This window comes from Camelus bactrianus, chromosome 11, assembly GCF_048773025.1.
Source record: "Camelus bactrianus isolate YW-2024 breed Bactrian camel chromosome 11, ASM4877302v1, whole genome shotgun sequence".
NCBI classification, from domain to species: Eukaryota; Metazoa; Chordata; class Mammalia; order Artiodactyla; family Camelidae; genus Camelus; species Camelus bactrianus.
This window is the reverse complement of record NC_133549.1, coordinates 79,547,637-79,560,424: the sequence shown is the minus strand read 5'-3', so window position 1 is coordinate 79,560,424 and position 12,788 is coordinate 79,547,637. Positions and strand designations below refer to the sequence as shown.

Here is a 12,788-nt window from a genome sequence, read left to right as displayed (position 1 = left end):
CTCAATTAACAAGAACGAATTACTCCATTTCATTTGGTGTCACCAGGGTATTGACTGGATGCAAATGAAATTAGCTCAACACTCAACACCGATGTCTGTCTTGCCACCCAGTCTATCACTGGGGGCCTCTCCAGTGACTGCGATGAGGCAGACAGCGCCAGGCTGGCAACCATGTCAGCTGATGGAGCAGCCATGGTCAGGTAGAAGCTTGCCACAGCCTGTCCTTTCCTCAGGGCAGGGAAGTGTGAGCGTAGGGGAAGGGGAATGTGACCACGTGGGTACGAGGGTCATCTGGAGAAAGAGTTGAGCAAGAGGGAGAAGTGTCATCATACAGAGACTGGACGTCCGCAGCGGGCGAGCCTGACACCCACACAGCAGCCTGCCTGGTGTGGGCAAAGAGAACACCTGCTTGGCAAAGCTGGAAGCGCACGCAGAGCCGAAATCCCTGGTTTGTTTTGAAACAGATCCTCTTTCAATACTTACTCTTGCCAAGTGGCCATGATGGCTGCTCTGTCACATGGTTAACAAGAATTAGGTTAAGGGAACTGAAGCAAATTCTCCTTTTTAGATAATGTTTCTCTAGCAAGTTCCAACACCAGAAAAGCAAGACTACACAAGCCAGGAAACCAGGGCGGTAGTTTAGGCTCTTCAGAATTTGTATAAAATCCAAGTCTAACGAGAACTGTCCTAGTACCCTGTGGATCCCAGTCCATAGGGAATCTTGAAGGTGCCCAGAAAAACTGCTTACCACAAATTTATATTTTGTTTTCAATGAAAAAACTCTTAATTTCATAATTTTTCATACCACTTTTTTCTTTTTTATTTAAAATATTATAACCAATTAACATACTAGATAACATTGTTTACATTCCAGTGGTGCATGTTTAATGACTAGGGCATGAATGATTAAAAACCACAATAATTACCTCAGCATTCCCTACAAAGTGCCCCATTTTGTTTTGTCTAGAGAGGAGAGGGGAGGGGAGGGAACGGAACACAGGGAAGGGAGAGGAATGAAGAAGGAACGGCATCATATAGGGAGAAAAGCAGATGTCAGTTATCATACTTAGGTTGCAGGTTTCAAAACCTGTTGAACAGGATAAGCTATAATGAGAAAATAGATGTCACAGTCCAGGTAGACAGCTAGTTCAGTTTAACTTCATCATTCGGCTAAAAGATTAAGAGCTTCTCAAAAATATACCAAATATCGGGCCTACAAAAGTAATTTATTTCTTCGTAAAATTTACTAAGATTTATTCCTTTTGTAAAATGTAAAGAATGGACTGATGTCACGAGCAGGTTTCTACTTACAGAAACAGACAGCATAATGTCCAACGAGCACATCTAACAATTTCCCGAGACGGACAGTGGAAGATTTGACAGGTGAGTCTCTCTTACTGATGCAAGGTATATATTTTACATACTTACTGGTAATGTGTCAACACTGGCTATAAAGTATTTAACACACATTTATAATTCACACTCAGTGAAGATCTAACAGTCAGGGCAACAGCTTACTTGGGAAAGCACAGAAAATTAGTGTGAGGTAGTTCAATAAAAACCTAGTTCAATTTGTTAAGTTACTGTGAGAATAGAACATTGTGCAAAACTAATCCACAGGTAATATTTCTCAGAAGTTTCAGTAACGAAGAGAATCGAAACCAGAAATGGCCAGAAACTGATACTCTTACTAGACTCTCCTTAAGAGCACTTAACTAAGAGCAGTTAGTTTGAAATTAGGATTTCTGTTTTCCTTACCAGTTTTCTAATCGTACCCCAAACTATACATTTCTGCTTCAATGCCCTTTACCTCTTCATCTTTCTTGCTATTAAGGAAAAATCAGTTTCCTCTGATTCAGGAAAAACCTAAGAGAGATCAGTAGAAACACAGTGTGTCCTAAAACATAAAGGATCGGAGGCAACATTTAGGGGGGCTGCTAACGACAGAACAGTGGTGTTTGCTTTTTCTACCGGTGAGTTTACGGGGGTCGTGGGGCGTCATGCATTCACTCTACAGCTAGTGTCTGACTAATGAACAACAACTCACAAACTACAACAGTTTTTTTTTTCTGAAAATAGACTATGTTTTTACCTCAAAATGTTGTACAGGCTTGTGCCTAGGCAACAATGAGCAGTTACGTCTTCAGAGTGCAGCACACACAGGCCAACAGTGCGTACCAAGTCTTATCTGTAACCCCAACTGCATTCACTTGCCTGCTGCTGACTTCACTACCAGACATCGATGTCCTCTTCACCTTCACCTTTTCAGACAATGCAGCAGGATTAGCGTGGAACCAAATAACCAAAGGGCTGACGGGAAGGTCTGCTGCTTTGCAGTACAGTCAAGCTTCTCGATATCATTAAGGGGGCTGGGTGGTAGCCTCCTCACTTAAGAGGCTGGCATTTCTCTTAGGAAGTCTGGTGTCAATGCACTGTGCCTTTACCAACTTGGAAGAGTGCACACCAGGAGCAGTCAGCAGCCGAGGATGTGTGACAAAGTGAGTGCTGCTGAGCAAACAGTATGCAACAGTTGAGATGCTCCTTTTATATGTACTATGATTAAGCAATCCCAACAACAAGATCATTTAACAAATGGTTGGAATCCATTAGAGGGTAACAGAATAGTATGGTACATATTACAGGGAAACAGAACTGTAATCCCGAAGAAGTATGTATAAAGAATTAGTGTCTCTTTCCTCACCTAGAAAGTTGAATAAAAAATCTTGGTCAAAATAATTTTCTGACAGTAAGACGATGGGTATTTAAAGTATAAAAAGTTGAAAAATCAAAGTTAGAAGACAAGCAAGGTGGGTTTACGTAAGTACTGCTTGACAGAAGAAATCATACTTGTAATTCCTCTTAAAAACCATAAACGTTTAAGATGTTTTAAAGGTTCAAAAAGCTTCTAAAATAAAAAGAACTAGAACATCTTCAGTTTAACAGACTTATAAGAGAAGAGGGAAAGTTGTATTTAGATACTGCATTTTAAAAACCCAGGGCACACAACACTAACATACAGACTTTCTATTCAGGGCATAACTTAAATATTTCAGTCTACATGACTAATAAAGAGTTTTCTTTGAATCAACTGAAACATGCTGGTCAGCAAGCGGGAGCTGGCATATACAATAAACGATACAGTAACAACACCTGGTTTTCCCTGCTCAACCAAAGTCTGTATCAATAGAGATGGCTTATCAGCAAGGAAATACAAAATATGAGAATCTTCTGAGAGCATGTCAGTTGTTAAAGTGCAACAGTGAAATAATCCATTCTACAGAAATAAAGCTAGTTAATCGTCAGACTAATACGAACTAAGAACACATTCATGCTCGAATTTCTTCTGAAATCATAAATCCAATCCTGTTCCTACAATTCAAAAGGTGTTATAGTCTCAAAACTTTAATTTGCCTAACAAAGTGAATGCAGCCTGTCATACGAGTAGAAAAGGGATTGATAAAACGGCTGACAACCTCAAGAGACTAGAAATCACGACTTTAAACCATCAAAAACAAACTTGCTATTTCAAAGCATATAAAAAGGCTATTAATGTATTTTAATCCTAAATATTGCACATTAACAATGACCTAAAATACCTTACTCAAAAGGAATTTTGCACGAAATGTATGAATAACATGCCAAGCGGGCTTTCAGATGCTGCACGCTGAGCCACACCCGTTCTTGCTCCTGTTGGTCATTAATTCCAATGGGCTTTCTGCCTGGAACCTTTCGCTTATTTAAGTGTGCATTTCCCAGTTCATTACATGATATCCCTCTTGTTCCAAAAATAATAAAAAGTGCCTGGGGCATTACAGACAACGTATTTCAGAGATAATGAGACTTCAATGACATTTTACTTAAGAAAAATTCAGTTATAGAGAAATAATTCTGCAGATATAAAATGTAAACAGTTAACATACAACTTGTCAGGAGCAGCACCATTCTTACACTGTTCAACATCCACATTGTGTGTTTTACTGAAAATCAGGTATTAAAAAAAAAAAAAGGAAAGACTCAGACTAAATAACCACCACTTATGCCTGCTCTGCTCAATGTGAAGAAACAGTCCTTAAAACATGATATCCTATATATGGCTGTGTGCTACTATTTTTAGATGAACGGTATATTGCTCATTTTATACATCACCTACAGAAATCTAAGTAGGCTTTGGAACCTCCCGACAGCTAGTATAAATATGATTATGCCACAGGTAGACTCAAATGGCCAGAAACACCTTGAGAACTGGTGCTCAACTGACTGATACTCTAACAGGAAACTGGACAGGTCCAAGGGCCCGAGGCTGCAGGAAAGGGAAAGACCAGACTCCAGATCACTGCTGGGACCCACAGCCTGCGTAGATTCACTCAGTGTATACAAAAACAGGCTCACGGCTAGTAAAGGTGAACCATCTGTTTATTTGCATTGAAATGTATTATTCATGAAGTATCCTCTTGATTTTACGTGACCATAAGCTTTGAGCATGCCACAGATTTGCAGAAAACACCATATTCTCCTACTTTACTTTTGGTGGGTGGGATAGGGGGATAGGAGAGTGGTGGTAGACGCCCAGCATCTTCATTGACATGCTCTGAGTTATTCTGCCATTTAGATGATGGGGCTTTTGCTAAAATTTGTGTAGGATTACCTACCAATTGTTGTTAACTAAATCAGAATTGGCAAGTAGAAAATATTGGAGGCTTTTTTTTTTTTAAAAACACGTTCATCATTTACAGTAGTTATTCCTGAATATAACTGGCTGCAGGTTATTTTCCCTCATTCCTCTGGGGTTATTTCATTGATAAGCACATAACCCTGAAGGATAGCATCATGAACAAAACATTTGAAATAAATTCTAATTAAAAAAAACTATAAAAATCTTAAATAATTCATGATATAGGCAAGTCACCACATAATAGTTGCTTTGATAAACAAAATCTTACAAGTTCAGTAAAAAAAAATCAGCAGCATAAGATAAAGCAAATATGCAAAAATTTAAAACCATGATAAAATAATTAGGTTTACATTATACAGTTAATTACAGCAAAAATACAATACAATTTTGTTGCTGTTTTAAAACACAACTTAAGTTTTAAATTACATCACTTGAAATTAAAAAAAAATAAAACTACTTTACTACAAAATGAATTCTACATTTTTGAAAAATCACTCAAAAATAAGACCACTGAATTGTTTTCAAAGTAGTTCTATCAATGACTAAACGACTCCCCAACCCTCCCACCCCCCCAAGGCCCAAGTAGTCATCTACAGCAGCCCAGAGGTCCAGCTGATGCTTCTAGACTGCTGTCTGTATCCGAGGCCAAAGTCGGATCTGTTGACATTGAAGACACATCATTGACAGACGATGATGACGATGGATGTTGAGAGCCATTGATCACTGCTGCACCTGTGCTATGAGAAACAAAACAGCAAATCAGTTGCAGACAGAGTTGCAGACCGAGCTACTTGTATTGTACTGACTATCTCTAGTGGTCAGTAACGTCTCTTTTGGCTTTAAAAGGCTCACTAAAAATAATCGCAAGTGATACTCAACCCAACACTAACACTTCACTGCAAACTATGAGGTGAGAATTCTGAAAATGTCTGGAAACCTGAAGCCCTGTCCTTTCTACTAATTTGTTTTTCATTTTCAATTCAAGACAAAAATTGTTAAGTCCAAGCCATATTTAGAAATGATCCTATGGTAAGATTCATGAATTGGCTTTAGGTTGTGTATGAATAATACTGATAATACATACAAAACTGTCTGTATTGCATTTTGTTGGAGAGAGGATCTCAATGGGATGTATGACTCAAAAAGTTAAAAACTGCTGCCCTAATAAAGAAATGCTTTATGACATCTTCTCACTGTGAAGTCCAAACAATCCTTCTGGTACATCCTGTTTTAAAGCAAAAACCAAGACAAAGACCAAAATCAGCTTACTTCAAAGGATCCTTAGTTCAACTGCCCCATTTTACATGAGGTTACATGACTTGCCAGAGTCACACAAGTGCCCTAGTTAGGTAAAGTCAGGTCTTGTTGTTTCTCTTCTAATACTTGATAAATGCAAATATGAGTTTATTAAACAGATAAAGTTGGGGAAGACCTTTACCAAAAGCATACCCTAACAAGAATTTCCTGGATTTTAAAAAGTAATAGGAATACTTAACATAGAAAAATCCTCTCAAGGGGGTTCGGTAAGGAAGGAGAGGGAATGACATGGGGTAGGAGATGGGGAATATGTTAAAGGTGATTCATGCCCTAGGTGAGTGCTTTTGAACTAAATGATCATTAAATAAAAGTCACTGCAAATTTGAGTATATTAAATAATGCAAGTTATATAAAAGTCTTTAAGAACACATTTATGGAATAAAGAGAAATGGTTTACAAACTGAGCAATAAGAATTTCTTAGGGGTGAGTTTCAGGGACCCAATGATGTTAAAACAAAACAGGCTGAAAAACCACTGCTCTAGAACTCAGCACATCAGTGCTGGGGTGGAGGCTGGGAGACAGAAAGGAATGGAACCACAAGGGAAAGAGCAGGAGATGGGAGGTGAAATGGGAAAGGAAAGCAGACCAGGCACTTTAGGCCAGACAGAAGAGAGAAAACGGAGAAATGTGATAACCTTCTAGACACAAGGAAGGTCCATTAGGTTCCCAGTCGGAGTGAAACAGAGACATTACTTGTTTGGAAGTCCAACCCATACAACACTGTGCACCTAGAAAAGGCTGCACCTTTTCTAACTGAAGTGTACAGAATACATACCATGGCTAGCTTCAAAGACTTGTACTGAAACGTTCAAATCATAAAAGAGTTTTATCATATATAATTTTTCATGCCTCTGTTTTTTTAGTCCAAATTTCATTTTAACCAAATTTCTTAAGCTGATAAAAAATTAACTTTTAAATGCATCATAATTAAAGTTATTTTAATCTGAAAATCAAATACCTAAGGGAAAAAAAAAACCACGTGTTTTTTTCTAACCTTTAAAGCAATACAGTAAATTCTCAAAATCTGAATGGCAATAATATGGAAAAATCTTTAATTTCAGGTATCTGGGTCATTTCCCTCTCGGTGAGTCTCTACACACTCAAAAAAGTCATGCAAACTCATTTTAATATTAGCCAAACCAAAATAAAAATAAGATGCAATCCAGGTGAAAAAATAATATATTTGAAAATCAAGTCAAAATGGCACTGTGATTATCTGATATTTTGATTCATTAAATACTGTTTCCTTCTGTTTTTGCATATAATTAAGAACTGAATATTTTTATAACAGATTAATTTACTAACACTCTTCTTTGCAAGCTACAACTGAGAATCCAGAAATGTCTAGAAATTTGCAGTCCGGTCTTTTTCCACTGACTTATTTTATAACCATAGTCAAGTAATGTCTAGGATTCAAATTCTTCACTTATACATTAAGAACAAATACAACTGCTCTATCATGAGATTAAGTTTACTCAAACATATGGTACTTTGGATGTGCCATCCACTAGAACAGTATGCTAAAGTGTAAAACTCTCCCTGATAATGGACTTTTTCAAGTTCTATTCGAGTCTCCATCATGAATAATTCACTTATATGACTACTGTATATCAATACAAAGCTAATTAACTAACAGCTATAAAGCATTTATAATATAGCTTTTTAAAAAAGCAACTGCAGGTAAAAGATGTCAAAACCAATTTATATTTTCAATAGATCTATATTATAATTTGGAAGATTGCATTCCTGATTAAGAATTTAAAAAACAAAGAATTAAAAGAACTCAAAATACAACCAAAAATGTTACAGGAAGCTACAAAAATTGTTTAAACAAATATATGTTTATAGTACAATAAAATGGGCACCTAAAACTATAGTTATAAATCTTACTTATAAACAAGATGTTAGATACGACATCCAATTTTTTTCTTAGAATGCAGAAGAGTTTTAGAAGGATGATTCAAATGGCACAGTTTTACTCAAATTCAAGATCTATCTGTTGAAACATTACTCAGCCTTCAAGGTTCAGCTCAAATTTAATCTTTTCCATAAAACTGTACTAATCTCTGTAGCCAGAAGTCTCTGCTGGCAGCCAGAGACCACATGGGATCTGGAAAAACCATGTCCTCTAAACTTACTGATAAACATGGCTTCAATTATTACCTTTTCTACATAAAAAGATCTATTGTCTTATATCATTTAATTTTTCTAAACTTTAGTTTCCTCATCTGTAAAATGTTCATAAACAATCCTATCCTTGGGGTTTTGGAGGGCCAAATGAAACAAAGTACGTAAGCCACCGGTGTCTGTCATGTAGTGTGTACTTAATATGTACCTGTTACCTGTCATTTAACTTTTCCTTTCAATTCTTTATGCTTTACAAGTACTAAAATTAAATATAAGATGAGCTTATGATAAAAGAAAATGTTTACATCCTACAAACCAGCGTTCTTCTTAGAGATAGAATACTTTCTGACAGGAGTTTTATCGTTACTGCCTTAGTTAAATCAAAAATACCAAAAGGAGAAAAGCGTTAACTAGGCATCATGTTAAGTGCATCATGTTAAAATTTTGCACTGAAGCTCTAGTTTATTTATCCAAAGTAAAGACTGTTAAAATAATAGAAAGGTAAATATAATGGATTATGAGAAATTTTTTCTTTAAAGACAATGCCAACAACAAAAAAAGGTTTTAAATTTCTGTTCTTTAATGGAAAGTCAGTAGCACAGGAAAAGATGTGCATTTTATGAAGTCAGTTACTGACATATTAGTACAATGCACTGGTACAACCGTGTGCCAATGCTTTCAAATTTAACCACCCAAATTGTACCCCATATACTTACTACACTTTGAATAATGATGGTAGTAAATATGGAAAGAACTGAAGGTTTCAGGCCACTGAAGATTACAATACAAGAAGTAAACTGTAATCTTAACCAAGCTTATATTGTAACCAACCTAAAGGAGAGGGCTGCCCCCGTATAACTCCATTCTTGGTTCTCTCCTCCAAGTCCATAACTTCTTTGTATATCAATTCTGAAAAAGAGGTGAACAAAGTTCTCAAAGTCTGAAAGCCAATCTCACAAGATACGTATGTTTCAAATAAGAAATTTTTACACACGTTAAGTACTATGAATAGTTTCCTTACGATGGTCCAGAAGTGTCAGACTCCCTGACATTCAAAGGTGTTAATAACAAGTCCTTGATCCTCAACCATGAATTATATTGAAAGAAAAAAATCTCTGCTATAATACTCTGAAAGGTGGGGATAGAGCTGGGGTTAGAAGCTTTATCTTTCTTACTCTACCAGCACTTTGTACTATAACCGTATCACACATAAATCATTCTGTACTAAAAATGCTCATTTAATTCTCTCCGTGAGGGCTTGAATCAAATTTGTCTTATGAACTTCTATTTCCTGAGCCCTGACATTACCTGATACACCGTAGGTACTTACCCACAGATACTGTTCAACAATTTAGATGCAAGAGTATGTGGAAGCTTCTTTAATCAGAACAGAATACAAATAAATTTTCATTAAAGGAAAAGAATCAGGCAGCTGTAGTTTAACTCCTTCTGAGTTGAAACACGGCATGCTATCACTGCCAAGACTTCTCCATGGGAATCTTGTTCCTTAACTAGGCTTCTGGCCAGTGTGCAGACTGCTGGGAGGACTGCTCCAGAGGCAGAGAGATGCCGGACTGCCCTACCGGTGGATGTGCCTTTGGCCCTGTATTCGTCTACATGATCCTGACATCAAGTGTGACATGCCTTGTGAGCCTGCAAGTCCACTTAGGAAGAACCTTCTGGTGGATGCTAATATTGCCATTATTCACTGTCTTCTCTGGGTCACGAAATCCTTTGAGAATTGCATAAAAGCAATAAACCCTCTTCTGAGGAAAACGTACAAGCAAAAATGTTGCACAGAATTTCAAGGAGTCTGTAATTCCTTATATTTTTGACAAATTATTTCTGATCACAGGGTATGGCAACATTTATGCTGATAATAAGGTAAAACAAATGGATACCCTGGAATGAACAGGAACTACAAATACCTAAGTTTGCCTACCACCGCGGTAACCTACTTGGGCTGGGAAGGGGAAAAACAGGAAGTCATGATAGAGGAAAGAATGGGAGATGCTTTTCTTCAAAGAAACAAAAAGGAATGATAAGCATTTTAGATAGGAGGTTTAAAAAAAAGAAAACATCACCTGTTTATGAAAAGGGATTAAGGCAGGAGAACCAAAGCTAATTAGGAGTACTACCTAGATAAAGCAATCTGTAATCAATGGCTTTGGCAATGAATTTTTCTTTCTGAAATGATGCTAAAATTCTTAAGAAGATCTTTAAAAAGATAGTTTGTAAGTACTCACTAAACTGCATTTGGGGCTGGGGAAAAAGATACAGAATAAAGATAAACATGTTTAGAGTAATCAAAAATCCCAGCTACATCCTTCTACAAATGAAAGTATTATGTTTCACTGATTTTAAATATGCACTTTTTTCATGGTTTAAAATCTCTGAAATTGGGTTGCATCTTATAATCAATGGTGCAGTACAGCTGGCATTGTTTTCTCTTTCTCAGTGGCGCGTTACGGTGTTTTACAACTGGTGACCTATTAAGATTCCATGAAATACCGTAAGTATTTATTGTAGATGTAATGATATATAAAAATATCTTTTTAGATATTTTAATACATACTCTGACCCATAGTTACTATACTCTTATAAATTACATATCTTACATATACAGATGCACTAGGTTCTACTCAATTCTATCATTCTGGTGGGCTCTATAGAGTCTAACTATATGTCTCCCAAAGTCAACTTACAGAAAACTAGTCTCTGGTTTTTTCTAAGAAGAAAGAATCAAATTCATTCCTCCCCGGTGAATTGATAGATGGATTACCTGCTCTGGTTTATACCTCCCCAGTCCCCTTTCCCTTCCAAATAGTTAAGGTCTTAGCTCTTGTCTTCTGTCTACCTGATTTTCAGATCAGGTGAAAAAGGGGATCAAGTGACTTGCCCAAAGTCATGAGCTTCAAGAGCGGTCAACACTCTAAATGACAACAATATAAATGGAGGTAAACAGGATCTAAAAGTTACATGGCCCAAATGTCCCAGAAAATCTTGTAAAGAAATATTTTAACATTTCCATGACTAACAAAGCATTATTCATGTTCAACAAAAGTAAAAAAAATACAATAAAACTATTATATTAGATATGCAAAGATTAAAAATTAACTCACCCTGCTGGTGAGGGTAGGGGTAAAACAGACACTCCTACACAACGCTGATGGAAGTGAAAAGCGGTACAATTCCTTTGGAGAGGAACTGGAAATAACTGAAGAATATCCTCTGGCCCAGCAAATCTCCTTGTAGGACTTTTCTTACAGGCATGTGCACGTTCTCAGATGTGCACAAGAACACTGCAGTTGTTTGTAACAGTAGACTAGACACAACTTAAAGGCTCTTCAAGAGGTTGCTGGATACAGGACAACCTTGTGACACTGCCACACAGTAGATCACTAACCTGGCACTAAACGAAATGAGCCAGGAAGAAGAGAGAATAATCTCTAAAATGTATGATTATATCAACAAAGCAAGTGTGCTGTATGCAACCACTGGTGATTAAAACAAGGTGGGAGAGAGAAAGCTGAGACATCAAACACACGTTTGTGTATCTGTAGACTGCGGAAAAAAGTAAGTTCTAGAAAGCACTAAAGTGTCTGTGTCTGGGGTGGGGAACACAAGACATTAGGATTAAGTCTGCGAGGGAAGGAGACTAACTTTCTACTTTCGTAAAAATATTAATAACTATATTATCAAATATCAGTTACGAATAATAGAAAATGTCTTTCATTTCCCTAACATGATGAATAATCAATACAGAAAGCCAGAAGCTCTTCCAGCTTCATCTTAAAGAATGTGGTGAATGTTACCTTTCCACTCTTCTATCGTGTGTTCCCTTTCATCTAACTGCTTGTCAGGTATCTTTGGTGGTGGCTGAAAAACACAAGGCAATAATAATTGAGCCAGTTTATTGGGAATATGGAAATTCTTCATAATTATTTGAAATATTAGTCAGACAGAAGGCCTGGAAAAATATATCATTAGACCAAGATTAATCAACAATCAACAATGTTCTTGTGTAGAGAGGCTAGTTTTGGAAGACTCCATGACAGGAAAAAAGATGTTTAACCCTGTTTTTCTTTTCTTCTTGTTTTTGAAAACTGTCACATTTTACTTATATCATAGAATTGTGCAAGGCTTTGGAAACAATAATATGTTTCACAACTAAATTAAGATGTTTCCCCAAAGAGCTCCTCAACATGCTAACTCATCATATCAGGTATCGAGGCAAAAAGGCAAGAAACTGGGAGGGAACCTTATTTTGTGTAAGAAGTGATTGGGTATGTTCGTTCTCTTAAGGAACTTTTCATGCAAAAATAGGAAAACACCATGATTATTTATTTGTATTTTTATTTAAAAATTTAAAAATCCTCTAAACCTAACTTCAATTCTAACTGTAAGAGTGTAACATATTCTTAAAACATTAAGAAGACAACTTACAGCCTCTGCTTCAGAAGGATCATACCAGACATTGATATACGGGTGCTGGAGAGCTTCATCTACGGAGATCCTTTTAGATGCATCAATTACCAGCATTTTGGATAACAAATCCCTTGCCTGACTGGCTGCAAAAATAATGATGTTAATGTATACATATCTCATAAAAGCTTTAAAATTATCAATACATTTCAGAAACTTGAAATTATCACTTATTAAAAATGTTTT

The 12,788-nt window shown here is 36.6% G+C and overlaps 1 protein-coding gene across 4 annotated transcripts in view; it reads right to left on the bottom strand.

The window, feature by feature from the left end:
• Window positions 1-3,835: 3,835 nt before the first annotated feature.
• The window catches only part of MAPK8 (mitogen-activated protein kinase 8), an 89,252-nt gene continuing 80,299 nt past the window's right edge, over window positions 3,836-12,788 (bottom strand). For 3 of the 4 annotated variants that reach the window (XM_074374354.1, XM_074374353.1, XM_074374356.1), the window contains 4 exons: window positions 12,564-12,688; window positions 11,933-11,996; window positions 8,949-9,026; window positions 3,836-5,404 (listed from right to left, as the gene is read on the bottom strand). In XM_074374354.1, coding sequence (XP_074230455.1) covers window positions 5,259-5,404; window positions 8,949-9,026; window positions 11,933-11,996; window positions 12,564-12,688 — 413 coding nt within the window. In that variant the 3' untranslated portion in view covers window positions 3,836-5,258. Of the gene's footprint in view, window positions 5,410-8,948; window positions 9,027-11,932; window positions 11,997-12,563; window positions 12,689-12,788 lie in introns of all 4 variants that reach the window. The other variant, XM_074374355.1, reaches the window with a different exon arrangement.